General features: G+C 42.8%; 1 protein-coding gene across 8 annotated transcripts in view; it reads left to right on the forward strand.

The window, feature by feature from the left end:
* The window catches only part of ska2 (spindle and kinetochore associated complex subunit 2), a 58,637-nt gene extending 37,143 nt beyond the window's left edge, over window positions 1–21,494 (forward strand). For 4 of the 8 annotated variants that reach the window (XM_041197569.1, XM_041197573.1, XM_041197576.1 and 1 more), the window contains 8 exons: window positions 3,579–3,668; window positions 4,438–4,614; window positions 5,884–5,967; window positions 7,115–7,154; window positions 9,097–9,226; window positions 10,931–11,063; window positions 11,194–11,378; window positions 17,083–21,494. In XM_041197569.1, the coding sequence (XP_041053503.1) occupies window positions 3,579–3,668; window positions 4,438–4,614; window positions 5,884–5,967; window positions 7,115–7,154; window positions 9,097–9,226; window positions 10,931–11,063; window positions 11,194–11,378; window positions 17,083–17,224 (981 nt within the window). In that variant the 3' untranslated portion in view covers window positions 17,225–21,494. Of the gene's footprint in view, window positions 1–3,041; window positions 3,093–3,578; window positions 3,669–4,437; window positions 4,615–5,883; window positions 5,968–7,114; window positions 7,155–9,096; window positions 9,227–10,930; window positions 11,064–11,193; window positions 11,379–17,082 lie in introns of those variants that run through there. The other 4 variants (XM_041197575.1, XR_005944213.1, XM_041197571.1 and 1 more) reach the window with 4 other exon arrangements.
* Window positions 21,495–21,850: the final 356 nt, after the last annotated feature.

The raw sequence follows: 21,850 nt of genomic DNA on the forward strand, positions 1-21,850 counted from the left end.
ATAAAAATAAATACCATACAACCTTGTCAAATTTCCTTGTGCCTTAACTAGCTTATAATTTCTATGCCTTCTAGACTCACTTGTGCACTCTCTCCTAATTTTGGCTGTACATCTCCCCCTGCTGAACCTCCTCTCAGGATCTTGTCCCCCTGCTAAGTTAGTTCAAACCCTCCCAACTTGTGGGCCAACTTCATGGATACACTGCATGCTGATAATTGTGATCTTTGTCTGACAATTCTTACAAATTGAAAACCCAGAACCCTGGGGCAGAGGAAGGGTCAATGTGCCTGAACATAGGCAAAGTGCACATTGTTGATATTTTAGATGGAAGAGTTTAATTTAATGGAATGCATGGGTTCCCTGCTCTTGTACTGGATCGATGGCTTCCACAGAGTCTAGTATCATCAAAACAAAGCTTACTGCTATGAGCGTACAATGATGTTACCCCATAACTCTCATGTTCCTGGTAGATCACAGATGGTTTGGACAAATGTATTTCATTGTTTCCCATCTCTCTCCAGGAGGGGGAGAAATCTCAGCGCGAAGTAGAGAATGGTTTTAATTTCATCCTTGGAATCCTACATTGGAATGCCCCAAGCATTTGCTTAACAGGCTAGAGTTTTAATTTCGGTCCACTCTCTGTCCATGCCTCATTTTCCATGACTGGCCTTTTCTTTAGAACTTCAAATTATAAAGAAAATTGTGGAAATCTCTGGCACAAGAAACACTATAGAATGCAATTCCTTTTTAATAATTGACGATGAAATGTGAGTACTGCAAACTGTCTCACTTCCTTCAGGACTGTGAGCCCTTACATCAAACATTTTAATATTAACACAATGTCTTAATTCTACTTTGTCATTACATTTGTTCGTGTAGTTCATCCAGTAGCAAATCTTTCTTTCTTGGCAAGTGGGTGCACAAATTTTATACCATTCCAAATCTTTAAACAACTAGACAATCTCCGCACCGGACCCCCCCACCCCCGGCACCAACCAAATGTTGGAAGGCAGCGGAGTGGGAAATATTGTAATTTGCACTACCAACCAGGTTTCAAGGTGGAAAGCAGAGTCTAAGGACAACTGTTTTTTTTTCCCCCTTTTTTTCCGATGTCATTTTTCTCCTCTCACATTCCCTTTCTCTTAAGGTGTAACATTTGCTGGATAATGTTAGGCAGAGGCCATCTGCCCCCCCCCCCCCCCCCCCCCCCCCCCCCCCCCCAAAACTTATGTACAGGTTTGGTCTGTATGGGCAAGCTGTTGACCAGTGAGTCTAATCCCAGTGGTAGCTGTGGTTCAGTTGATCGCACTCTCATCCAAGTCAGAAGGCTATGGTCTCAAATCATTCCAGAGACTTGAGCACAAAAGTTTAGGCATACATTCCTGTATAGTACTGAGGAAGAGTTTCATTGCCAGTGGTGCTGTCTTTGAGATCTTGTCTGCCTCATTGGGTGATGTAGAAGATCCCATGCTGTTTCAAAGAAATACTTCGGAGTTATCCCTGCTGCTCTGCCAATCCTTATTTATCAATCAGCATCACTTAAAATCTTTTTCTGGCACTGATCTCGCATTGTTCGAGGGATCTTGCTGGGTACAAATTCCAGTGTTTCCAACATCACAACAGTGGTGCACTTTGGATAGTCCTGTGGTTGTGAAAGGCACTATTTTAAAAACAGAAGTCATTTTTCCACTTGCAGAAGGTGGTCTCCGTTTAGTAAAGGCGCAGAATCCCTTACCCTGACTAAATCGTGCTTGAGTCCCCCTCCCTGCCCAGCTGAAATCAGCTAACCTGACACAAACCAGGGATTGAATCACTGTGGCTCAGGTATTCTGGCTTGCTGAGCCATTGGGAAAAGGGGTGCTCTCAAAATTCCAGCAAGGTACCTTTGTGTGTTGAGGCAATAAATTTTATATATGGAAAATGGAATGTACTTGTTGGCTTGTGCGAGGGAGTGTACAATTTGCAGCTCAAGTTAGAATGGCACACCTGGGAATTGGGCACTGAGCGGTTTAAAGCCAAAAACCAGGTGTTTGAGCATGAGTTTTGTGACAGTTTTCCTAAGGGCTTCTCAGTGTGTCTCTTGTGTAACAGCTGGCAGATTAACTGAATATCTGTGCTCCTGTGAATCCCCTTAAGGCTATTTGGCATCTGAGACTTGTACACAGTAGAACTGTGTGGCTGGCAGGCACCAACATGCTCTAGCACTAACTCCCGATTAAACTGCACCTTGGCTAATGATCTCAGCAAATGCTGTAACTTTTCAGCCTAACTCGTTTTTACAGCTCCTCTATTCTTAGATTGCTGCTGAAGCAATACCTTTTTAACACTTTTTTTCATTTGTGATTTGATACTGTGTATGCGATGGCCTCTTCCTTGCCACCGCACACTAAAACACTTTCATTTGACACAGGAAGGAAAAATCTGATTTCACTTTAGGGTCACTTATCGTAACTCCCCAGAGCAGTCATTCTCAAATGTGGGTCCATGGATTTCTGGGGGTCTGTAAAGACTTGATGGGGGCCTGTGCATTAGCGAATGAGTGGTCACCATGTGTGCAGTGCAGAGTTGTCTGGCTGTCTCACTTCGAGGGAAACATGCATGGTGGAACGCTGAGAGCAGCAAGAAGATGGCCAGCAGGTACATCAAGCTGGCGGTGGTCACCACGTGAGTTCGGCCTTGCTCAGAAAAGGGTTTCTTAAACTTTTAAGCAGTCACCTCCTGCTCGCTGATCTGAGCAAATATCTGTTTTCTTGAAAGCATTATTGCAATGCTCATTGCATGCAGAATTTGCATGTTTTGAATATACATTAGTATATTAATTTAAAGTATTAGAATTTAAATGAATTGAGTGGGGGGGTGGTCTGTGATTTTTCTATTTCATTTGAAAAGGGCCCTTCAAAAATGTTTGGGAACCACTGATCTAGGAAAGGCAATGATTTTTTTACAAAAAGCTGGCTGCTCCCCGTAGCATGTGGGCAGGGAGCCAGAGATAAGGTAGCGGTGTTGGAGAAGACTGTAGAGCAGAGAGTAGAGCAACAGAACCACAAACAATGGCTATTGGATAAACTATGCCTGAGCTGCACTGAGGTGGGGTGAGTTTAAAAAAGACACTCCATTGCCACTGTTCCCCACCCCCATTCCTTTAACAAATTTTTTGTGGTAATTTGTAAATTTCAGACATTCTAGTATTTAACTTATTTATCCTGGCCTTGTTATTCTGATTAGCTTTATAGACTAACCTGAGTGGATTGATTGAAGAGCTGAGCAATTGCTTGATTGGAGCTGATGTCCACTCTCTAAATTTGTGTATAGTAAGCTTTACGGCCATAATGTAATGTGATTTGAAAACTTGTGCCTTAAGCTGTTTTACATCCCCTCCCTCTAATTCTGCCGTTAATGGTTACAGGTTTGGAATTCAGGAATTGACTGATGCTGCAGCATCACTGTTAGGTGTGAGCTCTTGCTGGCTCAGTGTTAGAATTCCTAGAGGGAGTGATGGTGCAGATAATGAGCAGTGATGTGATCTCTTGACAAAGAAAGCAATATATTTAACTTCTTACTTTCCTTCCTCAATTTAGTTCCAGAAGGCAGAGTCTGACCTGGATTATATCGAGCATAAACTAGAGTTTGAAATAGTGAAAAATCTTCCTCAGAGTACACCGACACAGGTACAGATGTTGTCTTATCAGAGCACTGACCTTAGAGAAAGCTTGCATTTGATTAACCTCTGTAGACTTTCATGCCTGTGGGGCATTATCATGACTTGTCTGTCATTGAAATGATAAAGAAATTGGTTATGTGTTCTACCCCAGCATGTAACCATTTCTTAAAAACTAGTATCCAGGAATATGTCAGTTACTTCATAAATGCACTTTTTAAAAAAAGAATTGTGGTTTACATGGAAGCCTTCGTGTTCCAAAATGTGTGTGGTGACAAGAGGCTGAGAGTTTAATTGTAAAATGTCCTTGAGCACTAGCTGTAGTTGTGCAATTTGTAACTGTTCCTGTTCACTTTTAAAAATATTTAACCAGCTTGTTTTTTGACTTGTCAGCAAATTAAAAGGGCAAATCACCTTTTTGTTTTGCTGCCTTTCAGCCATATGATATCCAGTGAGAATTTTCTCAGCTGAGGATTGGCGATGGAGACTCTTACTGTTGGAGGAAATCTTGCTGCATACCTGACTGATTTTTGCTGAAGCAAGAACTACTCTAGAGCTTGTTTTTATCATTATGCATCACCTTGGATATTTTTCTCCCAATTGTTATATTATTGAATTATTTTGGCTGCACACTGAATCATATTTAACCCACTAGCAGAGGTATAGGGGTATGTGTGTGTGTGTGTGTGTGTGTATGGGAGTGGCTAATTCAACACCACTTTAGCTTACATTGTTTCTGTACGTTACAGCTCTTACTATATTTCCCACCTGTGCTTTAGGAAAATCCAGTAAAACTGCTGGAGCAACTGAGGGTAATAAAATCTCATTATCATGAGTTATCTGTGGAAGCAGATCAGATAGCCAGTGAACAAAAAGAAGCTGTGGATTTCATCCGTTCACATCTTGCTACCACATTGCGTTTAGTCCAGAAACTGCGGGAACAGAGCGACCTCAAGGTAAATCTTTATAATTGCCCATCTTGAGGTGACCTTGATCCTTGCAGGAAACATTTTAAATGGCTATGCTCATTTTGAGCTATGTTGTCACCAAAAGAAGATATTATTGAGTGATACAGCGGATTATTTTTGAGTGTGGTGTTTTTAATTGGCTGGTGTCCATTGTGTGCAGAAACCTGCTGTGCCAAGTGTAATAAAGCTATGAATAAAACCACACTGTCTCCATCATGCATGTCCACTATCGTAAGTGCAGAGAGCTTGGGGAAAGATGTTGAGAACCAAGGCTTCAGAACACCAGAGTGGATGAAATCCACTCGCTCTGTGAAGCTGATAAGGAACGGGCTTGGGCTAAGTTCAGTTGTTGTTCTTTCCTGAGTTAGCTGCTGCAATCAGTTAGGGTGGTAATGAGTATCCTTCAAGTGACACCCTCTCCACGGGCAAGGAAGAGGAAAATTGGACTGTTTCTCTGTGGCTGGCCCCTACCATCTCCTTCCTCCTTCACTTTCCACAACAACTTAATCTGTTGTCCACCTTTTATAGAAGGTATGCAGAAACGGGCTTGGGTTGCCTCTGATGGAGATTTGTTCTGCAATTCCTTGTATAATTGGATCTCCATCCTACCACATTGCAGTGAGGATGTAGCTCTTAAGAGATTGCTTTAACCATTTCAGTAGAATTCTGAAAATTCATTCACTAACTCCTGAGGGACACAGGTGAAATAAACTCTCAAACCTTGTCTGGAGCTCAACTACTCCAAATATTACTGAGATTCTTGTGCTGCCTTAACAATGGTTAGTTAGGATTATTACTGAATACGAAGTGGGGGAAAATGTTTGATTTTTGCTTCTGATGATTTTGAGAACAATGGATGAAAAGACTGTAAATGATGGAAATGTGAAGTCAAAAATGAAAATGCTGAAATGGTTTACTGATCGCTCAGTGTCAGAGCCCTATAAGGTTTTGCAGAGGTCTCTCAACAGTGCTCAAAACAGAAGTCTTATCCATTCTGAAGGGATCACCTAAAATATTTCTCGTCAAGGTAATGACTAATCTGTGCATATCCAGCATTTCTTTAATTTTGAAGTATGTTAGCTTAAAGATAATCTGAAAGCAAGGCCTTGGCTGCCAGTGAGTTTTTCCTGTGGGTGCTGATGTGTTTATCTTGCTCTGTGCTGGAAGTCTGCCCTATGGTGAAACCAGGAACAACTTGCCTTGTGTATGGGGGATTCTACTTTCATAATTTGATTATTTCTTGTTGCTTTTCTCCAGTCTTGTCCACTGACTGAGAACGAGCAATGGGCCATGCAGAAGGTTCTGAAATCTGAGGTTTTGACTGAAGCAGGACCCAGTGAGGTACATTGTGCTTTACTGTTGTACCATTCTTAAGTGCATTTACTTTTCCCATTTAGGTGTTTTTATATCAATAGGATCAGTGATGGGTTTGACATTAAATGTTTAAAATTAACCTCTTAACCATTTAAATTATACTGTTGCAGGTGTTTTAATTGCTGTGCACTTCAGTGTTTTTTCCCAGCTTATCACCTTGTTCTAATTATATAAAACTCAAATGAACTAATCTGCTTGGAATTCTTGATCTAATTCACTCAAAAGTCATGCTTTGGTTATTTTTTCAGAAGGTTGGGTGGACAGAGAGGTGGTTTTATGGTAATAATGGTCATGAATGGATTTGTATCCCCCCTTTTGCTGAGTCAGAAGGAACTCTTCTATCCAAATTTTGGTCACTATGTATGTGCAAGTTATTCCGTTTCTCAAATCTGCCTCAACTTCCTTCCATTTCGTGCTTGTGTTTCCTGAAACTTGATCTCTGCTCCAAATATACTCAGGCAGTGATTTTTTTTTTCTACTTGCAGTTCCTCTCTGCTCCTTTACTCTTTCTGTAAACACCTCCCCTCCCTCCAGCAGGGAAATCCTATCCATCTCATTGGTGTGGCTCAGATTGGGAGCTGATTAGTTAACATTGTACCTATAATCAGATCAATCCATGACATTGAATATTGGTGCTCTTGACATTCAGCACTGCTGACCAGTTCGTTATCATGTGACTATTCCCGATGAGGGTGTATGCTCCTTTCATCATTCTTCTACCTCCTCAAAGGAGAGATGGGGAGAATCATTCAGTAACTTTTTCCAGACTATTGACTTGCATCTGATATTTCCTGGTATCACAGTAATGTGTAACTGAGAATGGACAGTTGAAAATGGGGCAATGGGGAAAGCAGTTAAATAAAACAGTTAATCATGTTTTCCTGAATGAAATATCAGCTTTAAAATGCATTATGCTAACTTAATTTTAAAAAGGTAAAATTAAAGGTTGAGTGGGTACAACAGTTACTTCAGGGCACTGTAGTTCAACCAACTTGTGGAAAGTTTAATCTGCTTTCTGTGGTGTGTCTGCCATTGTTTTAAAGCTCTGACTCCAGTGGGTGTGTTTTGATTACTTTCTGTCTATTGAATATAACTGATCTTTTCACTTTGATAGGAGCCTTGTGCAAAGCCTCCAGTACCACAACAGGCGGAAGGTAGGTGTGCAGACAGAAGTAATGAAGGAAAACTATATACTTTCTAAACAGTTTCCGATCTGTCTGTGTGAAGCTCACAACTAAGGCCGATGTGGTTTTCCCCTAACTTCCTATTGTGGACAGTGAACCACATTTAGGGAGCCAGAATGCCAAGGTGGCTTTCTCTTCTCTATACTGCCCCCCCACACCACCAGTCTTGATACACTAAAGATAATTCTAATACCTCCTCTAACATCTACAAATTCAGCGTAGTCCAGAGATCAAACTTGATTGGTGTGGCTCAGTCGTTCCCAGAATCAGGAGAGCCAAATCTGATTTCTCTCCTCCAGGTATACAGTTAATAAATATTATACAGAATGATATGTGACTAACCCAAGTGCCAAGGTGAGTGTTGGCTAAGGTTATCAGACATTCTTGGCAGCTCTGTGCAGAAAATAACTTGGAGCAAAAACCATGAATAAAAAAATTAAGGTGGTAAAAGAAGAATTTTGTTGGTCATCTTTCAATTTTTGCTTCAATTGCCTCAACACTGGAATTCAGGAAATAAGTTGGCACCTGTGACTCCTTAATAAATGACCAAAATTCACTATTGCTCAGGAGCTGTGAAAACTAAATTAAACAATTTAGTTCAGCATCTAAACTTGGCAGCAGCTGGAATATTTTTGTGGATGTTGTAAAAGAAAACTTCAATTTATGCAGTGCCCATCGTATGTCACTTGAGCCACTGCAAGGCTGTTTTTCATATAGCAGGTTCCCATGCAGCATTTGAATGACCAGTTTGATTATTGGTTGAGGGGGTACTGTTGGGCAGCATACCAGGAGAGCTCCCTGCTTTTCTTTGAATAGTGTTGTGGGGATCTTTTGAGTACATGGACTGCAGGAGCAGGCAGGTGGCATTCCACCACCCCCAGTGTTTAACATCATATCAGGAAGACTTCTTGCAATAATGCAACAGTCCCTCACCCTCACTGCAGAAACTTGTGTGCTCAAGTCAAGCCTTCTGGTTTTCTGAGTGCTCCCAACCAACCCAAGTTGATGCTTCTGGCTGAAGCTATTTGCATTGTGAAATGTATCCCTTGCTCCATATAGAAAAAGTCTCCCCTCCTTTTCTCCACTTTCCTGGGTTATACTTGGGTGATTTGAAATGAGATTCTCTTGCTCGGTCAAGTGCCTGGCAAGGCTGAGATCAGACTGATGAGTACAGACTTGTGGACTTCTGTATTGCTTTATTTTGCAGGTGTAACTCAGTTGTTTCATAAGACTGGTACTTTGCATTCTGACTCGCTATACAACTACCCTTGTAATGTTTTACTTTGTACGATTGACCTGCCATTGTCAATTTGAAGTAGAGCTAAAAGCTGATTTATGGCATTCTGACCCAGTATTCAACTCTTGCTGCTCAGTATTAAAGAGCTTTTGTGATTATGATGCATTGCATTTCTTCCTGTCTTATGCACATTTCTCCATTCTTGGTGGACTGTTTGAGAATGTGATCTGGTTTGCAGGCTGCTCTGCTATAACTGGGAGAAGAAAGACATGAGCTATTAGGCTGATTCTGGATTTCTTTCCCTCCCAGTGGGGAAATACCTTTCTTCTGGGCTTTCCTGGTGTGACATTAAATCTGTTAGACCAGCTTCCAAAATAAGTTGATTTTTTTTATTTAAAGTTAACTCTACAAATTATTGGGTAAAAGCTTATACCTTCTGTTTGTTTGAAAAGAGGTGTTGATCAGCAGGATAAAATAATATCATAGAATATTCTACAAATGCATTAAACATTTGTACAGCATATCACTAACAATTTATGACCATACCCAGTGAATTAATATCCAGTGAATCAATCTCAAACAAATGCTGGCTATTATATTCTCTGGTGCTTCAGAAATGTCTGATCAGCTGCCTTTATTTTTCATGAAATGTGAACTATGTTGCTTATGTTTCAGCTGAGTTTGAACCGATCACTGAGAAGATGTTCATGTCTGTACCAAAAAGCGTGAGGCTGACTGTGAAGCTTGCTGACTTGAACGCGTTTTATCAACAACTCTTTGACCACTTCATAAGGAACAAAAATAGGTGAGGGTGCAACTCCTAATGAACTTGTTTGAATTTTGTAATCTCTTGGTTAGCACTGATGGTAACTCTGGGAAGAATGTACTGGAAGGGTGACCATGGCTACAGCGAAGTCCTACATGGGGGCACAGTCTCAGGTGAAGGGGCCAATCATTTAGTACTGAGATGAGAAGTTACTTAACTCAAAGGTTGAGAGTCTTTGGAATTCTCTACCCCAGAGGGTTGTGGATGCTCCATCGTTGGATACTTTAAGGCTGGGCGAGAGAGATTTTTGGGAAGGGACATGGAGAGCGAGGGGAAGATGGAGTTGAGGCCAAGATCAGCCATGATTGTATTGAATGGCGGAACAGACTCGACAGGGCCATATGGTCTACTCCTATTCCTTTTTTCTTGAGTTTGTGTGTTTACCCCTAGTTTGAATCCAGGAGCTGCTAAGGCAGAAAAATTGGGAATCTATAATATTGGCATTTTTAGTACATCCAACAAGAAAGATGCAAGTACAATTACCGTATTGGGATGCTCCTGTTTACTCATTCAGCCCCCATCTGACATTGGCAATTGCTGGTTTTTGTCCTTCTGGTTCAGAGATTGTATCTCTCCCAATGTCTGTATCAATTGTCTATAACAATTTTAGTCAGCTTGTGACTGGTGCTTGGTTTGGACTAGTTGCTTTCTTAGGAAATCAAAAGTTTGTGACAGCTGCCTTTTTAAAAAAATTTTAGTTTTGCCCCAATCAAACTTGCCAAATTTGCAGTTAGGAATTAATTCCTGAACCTTTTTAATTAACAAGTATGGTGTACAGCACCAATTTGATTAGTGACCTTTTTTAAAATGTGCAGGAAAAAACAAAATTCTAAACTCCTCTTAATTTAGTCACTTAATATAATTTGTTGTCTGCTTTCACTATCCTTTGCCCAGGGTAGACTGATCTGAAACAGCGGGTGGGATTTTCCCTTCTGTGCATAAGTACAGTAGCGGGCATGAAAATTGGTATTTTACCTGCCGGCCACAATGGAGGGTTTTCATGCCACATTGTCTGTTTCTTGCCTCATTAGTTAATACACCCACTGAAAACATACCAGATTGCGGGCAGGTGGCCTCTGATTCGCTCGCAGTGAACTCACTGATTCCTCACTCAATGCTATATTTAAATGGCACAGTTGCACAGCTTTCTCAATGTCTGCAGCCCAGGATTGGTACAGATGAGAGAGATGGCCCCAAAAGGGAAGGAAACAACTGCACCCAAATTCAGTGATGCCTCCCTGGATTGCCTTCTGAATGCAGTTGAGACTCGTCGCGATGTCCTCTACACCCATAATGGCCAGAGGTCCACTAACCTCAGCACTTCAGCTTGGGAGATGGTGGCAGTGGTGGTCAGTGCCGTTGCTGCACAGAAGAGGTCAGTCACCCAGTGCAGAAAGAGGATTAATGACCTCATCGGTGCTGCCAGGGTAAATTTATCATTTCATCGCTCAACTCACTCACCAGCCCATCAGACATTCCCTGGGATCTCAGACGCTGCCTGTTCAAGGGACATCACCACTCTTCCCCTCTCTTGCACCTTCAAAACTCCATCTGGGCTCATATCCTCTGGAGTTTACATCCTCATCCCGTCCATGGCTCCACTCACCACCCACACATGGCAGGCATCCTTGTCATCTGCACTGGCATGTATCCTGCTCTCTCACTCCATCTGTATTTATGCAGGACAGGCTTGCTCGCATTTGAAGGGAGTGATCTCAGACTAGGGTGTGGAGTGGCTGAAATTAAGGTCCTCGCTCCCTGTGAGAACCGAGCCATCAAACTGACCTTGAAGGATGTAGACATGCCTGCGATGATGGTGAGTTGCGTGGTGCACACCCAAGTGAGGAATCTGCACCAATTCATCCCTCAGACAACGATACTGAGAGTGCATTGTCATGTTTTAGAGTTGCCTGCCGTACATTAATTATCTCTACTTTCTTTCATAGGCACCCTGGAAAATGCCTGAGGGGGTATCCACAAGCCAGGGACTCAGCCCCAGCCCCAACAACACTTTGGAACACAAACAGAGCACCATAGAAGACCCGTCACAGCGCTCACCCATACTCTCCAGCAGTGTGGAGACACGCACCTCTGTGGGACCTCGTTCTAGAGCAGCCTCGGTTACAATCTGGTGAGCACAGCACAGAATCTGGCCCACACCAAACGGAGGCAGGGACATCCAAGGTTGGCAGCACCTAGGACTGCTGGAGGCCAGGAATTTGTGGAGTCTGAGTCAGATGACTTGGTCCTAAATCAGTTGGTGGAGTTGCAGTGACAATCATGAGAATATCAGGAAGGGATGTCAGCTGCATTCCTCAGATTTCAACTTACAATGGAGTCCTTCCGTGTTCAGCCTGAGGTATAGCGCCGGCATGCCAACGCACTGATGTTAACACTGGCAGGGTGGCGTCCACTATGGATACCTTGGTCCAGTACATCAGCCCTGCACTGCATCAAGAGTTGCACACTATCACGGTAGGTTTAATGACATTCATCAGTGGCTGTGAGTGGGGGGGGGGCCAGGGCAGCTCTATCTCACTCCAGCTGCCCTTTCTCCCCGAGGAGTCAACCATGCCCTTTCTCCTCAAGGAGTCAACCATGGCCCTCAGGCACCCATAGGGAGGGGGACCAGCTGCTGGACACCTTGGGGCCATGCACCAATCCCAATCTCCTCTTCCTGTGGCCCCATCACCTCTAGCTCTACAAGCTGAGGAACGTTCATCTGTCTTACAGCAGGTCACCCAAAGCAGGCTGGGGCCTTCCAGGTCTCAACACCCCAGAGGACGTCCACCAAAGTCATCAAAGACAACAGGGCTTGGCAGTCAGCAGGCTGCCTCCACCTCCACTGTGGCTGTCACGATGCACTTATGTAGTGGTAGGGTTAGGAAAGTTTAAAAAATATTAGGAGCACAGGTGTTCATCGCATGGAAAAAATGTTCACAAATGTAAATAGAATTGCACCCATTTCACATTTCCTCTTGTATATGCCTCCTTTTTATGATGAGCTGTGTTGTCAATCAGATGTGACATCATGGTCCCTCCTCTCCACATCACAGGTTTTGTTATCATTGGCCTCTTGTCTATGTAGTCTGCTTCCATTTCACCACAGTGTGTACCCGTTCTCAGATCATTCCCGGCATCAGTGGTGCCTCGTCCTTAATGTAAAGTGTGCTGTGGAAAGATCCTTGTTCACATGCTTTGCAAGGTCATGTCATATTCATTCATTCTTGGCTGTGTGAGGTTGAGGTAGAGGTGTTCTCCCATGTCGTCTGCATCATTAAAAGATGAAAGTGTAGTGTACAAGGAGAGATGTTTTGATGCATAGAGAAGGGTCGTATATCCTGGAACTCCATGTACTTTGTCATCCAGCAGGGTTTCATGCTATGAGCCCACACGCTGGGCTCATGTGTACTCCTGTCTGCCAAGTGTGTTTACAACTTTCCGAGTGTGCATCTGCTAAGCTCGCCAATAAGTGGGAGCACCTTGCCACCTCAATGTGCCGAAGTTGTGTTCATCAACTATATTGTTGTCCTGGTGCTTGTACCTACAACCATGAGCCTTTCTCACCCTGTAGTTGTCTGTATCTCATCACAATGTAGGGATGCAGAGCTGTGCATCCTCTCACCTATACACTGAGGTCAGTGATGCTAATTCCAAATGGTGATTTTGACAGGCAGTGGAGCCTTTGAGCATGCTCTGGAAGCGCACATGGTAGCTTTAGACAATGCTGAGGGGAGCAATGGGATAAGAGCAAGGATGTACTGAAGCTGGTCTACTCTTTTAGCAATGATGTGTGACCTTGAGGGCTTCGTGGTGTCTGAGCATTTTGGAGTTTGCAAGGGCAGGGCTGGCCATGAGGGCACACTGTTAAAGAGGAGCATTTCATGTCTGGCAGGCAAGTGTTTGGTCGTTGTCTTCCTAAGATAGTCCACATCTATAGAAAGGTGAGGATAAATGCAGGCCAGCCTCCCTAACTGAATGCTGGATGTCAATGTGATTGAGAAGATGACAGAGGACTCGGTCATCTTGATGGATTGACACCTGTGGAATGCCCTTGGCTGCCTTGGTCCAAGTGTCAGCTGTCAGTTTCACCATTGAGGTGACGCAGAATACTTTGTCCAGTTGTTGGAGATGGATCGCCTTGAGGAGTGTTGTCAGACTGAAGGCATACAGCTATGAGCTCACTGAGGATAGTGGAACAGCTGCTGCCTCTCATAAGTTGCTGTAGCAACTGGAATGCTGGAGAGGCGCTTGACGAAGCAGTATCTTCTGACATCTGATGCCATTATGCCCTCCTCCAGTTAGCACTTCATCTTGGCAAGGGCGCATGCTTCCAAAGCTGCTTCATCCTTTAAGGGATCAGGACAATGTGAGCCTGATGTATAACTATTCACTCGTATAGAAGCGGATGGTTGAAATGAGAGCAATAGCAACACTGGTGTTCATGTTGGCCCACGATGGTGGGGGGGACACTTATCCAAGAGAAAACTCACTGCAACTCCTCATCCTCTTCGAGGAATCTGGTAGCTATGAGGGCCTCGCGTGCATGCCTGCCTTGTCTTTCCCCTGCAGCCTGTGCTTCCTCAACCTCATTGCATTTGCTGTCCTCATCAGAGGAGACCTGCAGCTCCGTGTTGGCATCTGACAAGTCCCCCGCCCTTTGCAGCACCAGGTTGTAAAGCAGGCAGCAGGCCACGATGTTCTGTGAGACCCTCTGGGGCATGTACTGGAGTGCTCCACCATATCTGTCCAGGCATCAGAATCGCATCTTTAAGATGCTTATGGTGTACTTTACCAATGTTTGACGTGAGCATTGCTGTACCTTCTCTCTACAGGATTCTGTGGCTGCTGCACGGGTGTCATCAGCCGCATCCTTTACGAGTACCCTTTGTCACCAAGGAGCCAAACCTAGATCCTTTGTGAGCCCTCTAAGATGTCAAGATCTGGTGCAAGCCTTCAGGATTTGTTTGTTATGCTCACATTCCAGCTGAACATTAAAGGATTGGAAGCCTTTCTTGTTTATGTATTGGAGTGCCTGTTGCCAGGGAGCTTTTATAGCCACGTGAGTGCCGTCGCTGGTACCCTACCCCTGTGGGAATTTGAAATTGCAGCAAAGTCCAGTGCTCTAGAGTCCTTGCTTGCTTAATCTTTGTCAAAATTCATGCAATTGTGGGTCTTGGAAAAAAGGGTATGTGTTACTTCCTATATGCACTTGTGTGGAATCTTACGTGAGGTCTCCTGTGGAGCTCTGGAAAGAGCCACTTGTGTAGAAGTTAAGAGTGACGGTGACTTTGAGCCACTGGCAGTGGATGTCCTCCCAGTCCCCATGGCATCAACTTCTGCAGAATGTGGTAGATGTCTGGCACCAGATCCATGGACGTGCAGAGGCATTGGTGACGCACTCTCTCTCTGCAGAAAAGGCATGCGGTTCTGTACATCCTTGGTCTTGTGAGCTGCCTACGCACGAGGTTTCTGTGAGTTTTGTCCTCTGTGTACGGAGGGGGCCCTGCTGCTCCTTGCTCATCAGGGTGAAGCTGCTCCCTTTGGTGAGGCTGGCGCCTCTTTCGCAATCTCCTCCTCCTCTCCCACTTGTATGCAATTATGCAGGTAGCAATAAATCCAGCCTCCATCTTCCTGAAGTTCTCCTCTCCACAGCATCAACGAGAAACAAACATGAGTCAGCATTAGCATCCAAAGGTCTTGTTTTTGTTGTTGGCTCATTGGTGAATGTGAGTTCAAGAGCTTGGTTCCAGTGTTGGCAACTATTTGTCCCCCTCTTCCTCCACCCCTCTCCCTTCACATGACCAACTGCTTTGAGATTGCTTTGGCCAGGCACTTGGATGTGCTGCTTTCAGCTCAGGCATTGGGATCCTCATTCACGGCACTCTAATACTACTGAGATTTTTTTGAGGGGGGCCTGAGGCATCTGTTGTGTGAACATGCTAGTGCCACAATTCTAACACTCATCTGAAGCTTGTCCAGTTGGCCAATTGCTCAGGATTTCCACGTTGTGAACAAGGGGTTAATACAAAGAGATTGATTAGTGCCACTTTTCAGGATTAATCTTGTATGAATGCACTTGCTTGTTTCACTCTCCTGATTCCCTGCATTGTCATTGAAAGGATCCTAATATGTCTCGGCTGTGCATTTCTCATCATTTGGGAATGCACAGTTCACTTGGGTGCCCCTTTAATTAGCCACCCCAGTGGGTGCACCGGTTTCCAATCAGCTCTTAGAGCCCTCACCAGCAGAGAATCTCCTCATTTTAATTTTGCACCACCACTGTAGTTTGGAAGATGGTGGTGCTGAGGTCTCACTAACTCCCTATGAGTCTGGAAATCCATGGAGGAGCTTAATGTTCAGGTTTCCCTCCCTGCAAGACCTCTGGATCTTGCCCCTGTATTCCTTGATCTCATGATTGTAGCAGATATTCCTTTGTTACCCTCTGAATATTTTTGAGATAGATGTGCTGATGCCCTGTCTGGATCTCTCCCCTCTATCTTGAGGCCACTTGCACAGTGAAATATGTACAGCATCTGCCCCCAACCCTTTGCCGCAGAATACCTCTTCCCCATCTATAGGCTGCGATGCCTCCCTTGACTGTGCCATCTGCAGCCCAGCATGATGTTAAAATCCACCCCCTCCCGGACTGATGGACGTGAGGTTATGACCACGCCCTGCGCACAACATGCTGGGCTTGACTGACATTCCCTCCCCGGACTGGGACAAGGACAGTCTTTGCAAGCTCAACAATATAAACTGAAGTGCTTCTTCAGTCAATGATCCTCCCATTCTGGCCCCAACTCACTTACGTCCTTCTGTAACAAACTCTTTCCCTCTCCTGCACAGAGGATGCTTCCCTGCGCACACACACACCTCCACCCCAGCCATCTCCACCTTACTGCTGGTCTGGTAGGTAGAGACAAGCCTGTGACACACCCCTGAAAGCGATGTCATGCTGACTGCGAAGCCTGGCTCTGAGTCCGAGTTGCTGTGAGCACTGCATGATGCAAGGTAAGTGAATGAATCTCAAGGTCACCAGCAAAGTGCAGGTCGCCAAGTGCATGTCACTTATATACCATTGTGAAGCATGTTGGTTTAATTGGATGCCAATTGATCTTGATCCAGCAAGGGGAGGGGTGATTCTGGAGGCAGCCCTTATAATGAAATGTAAATATATTAAAAAGACTTCATGTGCCACGGCTGGAAACGCAGCCCACCACTGAGGGCTGGAGTGGACGATCGCAAACTGGTTTTATGACAATGCAACACCATGATGCCTGCTGCGGGAAGGAGTAGAAAATCCCAGCCAATGTCTTGCGCCTGTGTTATTTCACAGTCCCTGTCAGCTTAAGTTGTATTTGACTGGCAACCAGATTACTGCTGTCCTGCCTCACGTTCCTGGTGCATTGCTCTACCTTCCAAGACAGCATCCTCTGCCACAGCAGTTGAGGACTTGGTAATTTTGGATTGAGTGGGGTCAGGGGGATGTTGGGTTGTGGTTTTATTTTCCTAGAAGTACAATCAGTTTGTATCCAGTTATTGCACAGATGACAAAATTTTATTGTTCCTCTATAACCAAAAGCATTTGAATAGCTCAAGGATATTAATCCAGTTCATGACTTCCATATATGACATTCCTGTGGTTGGATTGGGAGGATTTTATAGGGCTTTTAACTTGTGCTTGCCTGAATTCCAATAATCAGGTATGCATGTAGCTTCTTGTCAGTCTTTTTTGTCATTTAATGTCTTCAAACATTTAAAGGGAAAGCTATGAAGTCAAAACTTAATTGACAACTAACCTGTGCTGTTATAAATGTCTCCTTTTCCTTCAGTTCTGCGCTAAGTGTGATACAGATGAATAAGCTCAACATGAAAGCAACCGAATCCAAGTTAAAAACATTGAAAGCTCTTGAAATCCTTCAACTAGACAAAAAGGGACGAGTTCGGCTCTTCATGCAATGTCCTAAATGCTGAGTGTTTTCTACCAGAGCGGACTGTCCCAATTGGACCTTGTATAAATTCCAGACGGCAGTAACCCCCTTTCTGTAGCTCTGTCCGGTTCAGAGGTCTCCAAGTTTTAAGATGTAAGTTCAAAGATCTTTGGACCAGTGAATTTAAAACTAGGGAGGACGCAATCTGGAAACTGCAGCTGTTGAGATGTTTTAACATCATAAGTCAAGCATCAATGGTTAGCTGCGTTCAGTTGAATGACCTACCTACTGTGCATCGCTCAACTATTAATTCAGAGACAGTGCTGGTACAGGTGACTGGTTCCCAAGATTCACCTTAATCAGCAACAGAATCATGCACCATATTTTCTTGTCTTTTCAGTGCTGTTGGTTCCTGGAATCTAGATTGTTTACAATAGGGAGTGTGACTGATGGAGGGAGATAGGTGAAGTTGCCACCTGTCATGTCAAATCACCTAGAAAAATGTAAAGCGAGTTGCAGTACAAAGTGGTGGGATGTGGGTTTGTACCTGTAAATTATTCCATTGTCCACTCCACTCAAACTCAGACATGGTTGGTCTAGACCATGGGAAGATGCTGCGTACAGTGCCTCTACACGGACCACAGAAACTGTTTCCCTTTGAGTAGCTGTTGTTCACCTTGTAATGGTCAGCTCCGTAGCATTTGTAGAGCCCTTTCAGAAAGTTCTATCCTTGTCATTGGAAATAACTTTTAAAAAATTTTAAAACTCATTAGATGCAACAACTGTACCAATTATCATCTTTTGGTAATTTAGGTGTGTGGAGAGATTATATAATATTTTAACTTTGTCACTTCCTAGTTCATCAAATGCCATGCACAATCAAATTTATGCTTCCATTGTTCTTTGTCTGGACTGAGCTGAAGAAAATGTGAAATTTGGAAAAAGTGAAGTACAATCAGTTTCTGAAGCTTCTTAAATTGTATATTTGATTTTCCTGTAACCAACAGAGGAGATGAACTCAAGATTTGCTTAATGCTTACTTTTTGTTTGTCTTTCAAGGTGAACAAATTCTTTGGACTACACTGATTTTGTTTTTTTTTGTATAATTGCATGGATATATGAGGTAACAATGTTCTAGCATTTCATGCATGAAAGGGTATTTTGTGGTTAGTTTGTTAGATCTTGTCAATTTTTGGTGTTGAATAAAGTGAAATGAGGTTGTAATGGGTTTTCTTCCTTGCTTGTGCGGCCTTGGTTAGGGATGATTGCACTGGGGAATTGAACATTCTCCTTTTTGAATTTGGCTGCATTGTTTGTACAGTCCCGAGTTGAATTAATTATAGAGCAGTGGTAATGGAAAATCCCATGCTGACCCAATTTTAGACCAAATTTATATTTAGCCCCTAGTGAAGTGGGGGAAGAGCAACAGTGAGGAATACAATGATAGGATGTGGGTTTACAGCCACAATTCAGTATAGGGATAATTCCCCATCTTGTACTGGTAAATATTGGTGAGATGGTACCATGCAGAGTTACAGCATTTCCTTGATGGAATCAGTTGCCGCACATTCCACTGAAACCCCATATTTCACTTGTATCTTTTTGTTTTTCTCATCAGTATTATTTGATTGTCTATTAAACTGTGCGTACTTATTCTCCATTCTTCTGTCCTCCCTCATCAGTGGCTTCGTGAGTGGTTTCTGCAGTCTGTAGCATCATTTTATGTATTGTGCAGATGAACATCCAGATTACTACAGTTAAATGTTGATGGAGGGAGGGATGTGGGTTGCATTCTCATACATCCAACATAAATGAAATGCCCAAAGGACTGACTAGTCCATATTATACACCGTAACTTTTTAAAAGACTAACTTGCTGGCCAGAGGATTAAGTTTTATGTGGAACAGCTTGATCTCAAATTCACAAAATGCCTTTTTGAAATGTAGGGTCACTCCAGTGAAATTCATGTCCCAGCTCCCAAAACCATTAGCAGGATAACTCCCAACATCTTTTAAGTGCATCTTGGAAAGATAGTGTGCGATATAGTAATAAGAAAATAACCAATTGGAAAACCGACTAGAAGTAAAGATGAGCCAATGAAAAGGAAGAAACAACATAGGAACAGCATTAGCCCATTCAGCCCCTCAAGTTTGTTCTGTTTGTTTACATCATGATTGCTCTGCTTTTACTGCATTTACCTGCCTTAATGTCCTGGGGGTGGGGGGGATTCCAGAGTGCCACCCTTCTTTATGTCATTGGGTAAATTAGGGGTGGGGGGTAAAGGAAAAAGCTCTTATTGTTTTCACCCTAATGTATGTTGTATTATTCTGGATTCCCCATCAGAGGAAAGTTCCTCTATCTACCCCATCGAATCCCTTTTAACATCTTAACGACCTCTGTTACATCAGTTTTCATTTGCAACATAAATGACATTATGCTGTTATCTACATTGCTGATTTCTGATCGAGTTTCACTAACCTATGATGCCATTTGTAATCTGGACCAAGCATCATGTTTAAACAATCATATTTGTTTTATTATGCTTGGTGATAATTGAACTTTTTGTATTAGGATTTTGGGGATACAGTATCCTTGGATTATGAGGTGTGCTATATATTTTCTTGAGCTGCAATTCCTTTGCTTGTGGAATTTAACATCAAGTGCTAGTTTATTCCAAGATGATGACCCTGCCAAAACAAATCACAGGTGAAATATTGCAGTAAAATAATTCCTGGAGATCAGGGTTGGTACTTGCCCTTTTAATCAATTCCCTTATGATACACTGTGGAACTGGTGTGTTTGACAATGTCCAGGTGTCATGTACCCTCATGTTAACTCTGTTTTTCCTTCCTCCACTCACTCATTTGTAAGTTTGATTATTTAATTTCCAGTGTACTAATAACTGTTTATCAAAATACTTTGTTGTAGATATTTTCCTTAAAATTTAAAAACGCTACTAAATATGTGTGGGCTATTGTTTGTGTTGTTGTATGGTATGACTGCAGTTACACTGTGTAAAGCGCAATGGAACTTTCCCCGTCACTGATGCTGTTTGGTGGATAACTGTCATGTGTGCAGACTTTTTAAACCTGCAGAGTAAGAGCTACTGTGCTATGGGTATAAAAGCTCATTTTTCTGTAACAGCAGATTTACAGTAAGTGAGTTGAAGGTGTTCCACTGGGTGACAAATTTGCATTTTGACATGTGCGGACACCTTCACCTGCTAATGGAAGCCAAGAAAATAAAGAATAGAGATGGAGGCATTACACACCATTCCATGAAACAACTTGTTGCTTCTTGGCTTGTGTGTCTTTTTGGCAGAAAGCCATACCTGTGAGGCTGATTCCAGTTTGCTCTCTGGATCTGATTTCTATTGGAACTCTCCTCGCTAAGGCTACCTGAAGACGTAAGAAATAAACAGCAGTTGATAAAGTTGCACACTAGAAGTTACACCACTCCTTGGCTTGTGCACAGTTCAAATTGCACATGGCTGCTGATGAGGGGTGATCTCAATTGAATTTGACCAATAATCTACCTTTGCACTGAACTAGAATAGTTTAAAAGCAAAATACATTCACTGAGCATTCGATTCCACTTAATGTAGTGATGAAGGCTACAGTGTAATATTCTGGAGGGGTGTTATTAAATCCCAGTTCACAACTCACTAAAACTTCAGAGAAGAATGAGGATTAGGTCAGCTATTAACAGTGATAAATTATTCTGCATTTTAAATTCCTTCACTAGTCATAGGTGTCAGAGGCAAAGGTCAATATTTGTTGTCTTTAACTTGAGTTGGCTTGCTAGGCCTTTTCAGAGGGCAGTCAAGAGTCCACATTGCTGTGGGTCTGGGGTCACATGTTGGCCAGGCTTGCGGGGGTGCTGGTGGTAACATTGTAGATTTCATTCCCTAAAGAGTATTAGTAATCAAATGGGTTTTCTGACAATCTGATAGTTGTATGGTCACCATTACTGATAATAGCTTTCCCAGCTTTTTTGTTAACTGAATTTAAGTTTCCCAGCTGCTGTGGTGGGATTTGAATTTATCTCCAGATAATTAGTACAGGCCTCTGGATTGCTAGTCCAGTAACATGATCAATATGCTGACATTCCAAGTATTTATCATGCTTGATTTGTGGTAGCTGCTATATATAAATACAGATTACCTACCAGCAATGAATTTTTAAATCCTTTAACTATCCTGCCATGAAATGGATTTATATTCATGTTATATCATGTATCTCTGTTTACAGATCCAGTAATGTATTCAGTTGACTATTTTTGAATATTAAAAAATAACTAATGTTGGAAAATAATTGTGATCATGACTGGAATCTCCCAATTCTTGTATTAATTTCTTACTTGCAGGAGCAACTGAAACACCAGTTTCTGATGTTCTGCTGTCTGGGTCTCCCTTCGATTCTCCCTGTGCAGTTGCGATATTGGTTTGCATTCCATTGCATTCTTCTTTCTGTGAAACACTATTAGTAACAAGTGATCTTATAAACATCCAATGTATGTACTGGATACCATATTTAGACATAGATTGAAACTGAAATAAATCCAAATGTTGATTATATATTTACATAATTAATCCGGAGCTTGATGTAAAGCCAGAAACAGGGTTAGCAATTAATGTGACTAAGTGGTGTGTGCTAATCCCTTATTCCAC

This window comes from Carcharodon carcharias, chromosome 10, assembly GCF_017639515.1.
Source record: "Carcharodon carcharias isolate sCarCar2 chromosome 10, sCarCar2.pri, whole genome shotgun sequence".
Taxonomy (NCBI): Eukaryota; Metazoa; Chordata; class Chondrichthyes; order Lamniformes; family Lamnidae; genus Carcharodon; species Carcharodon carcharias.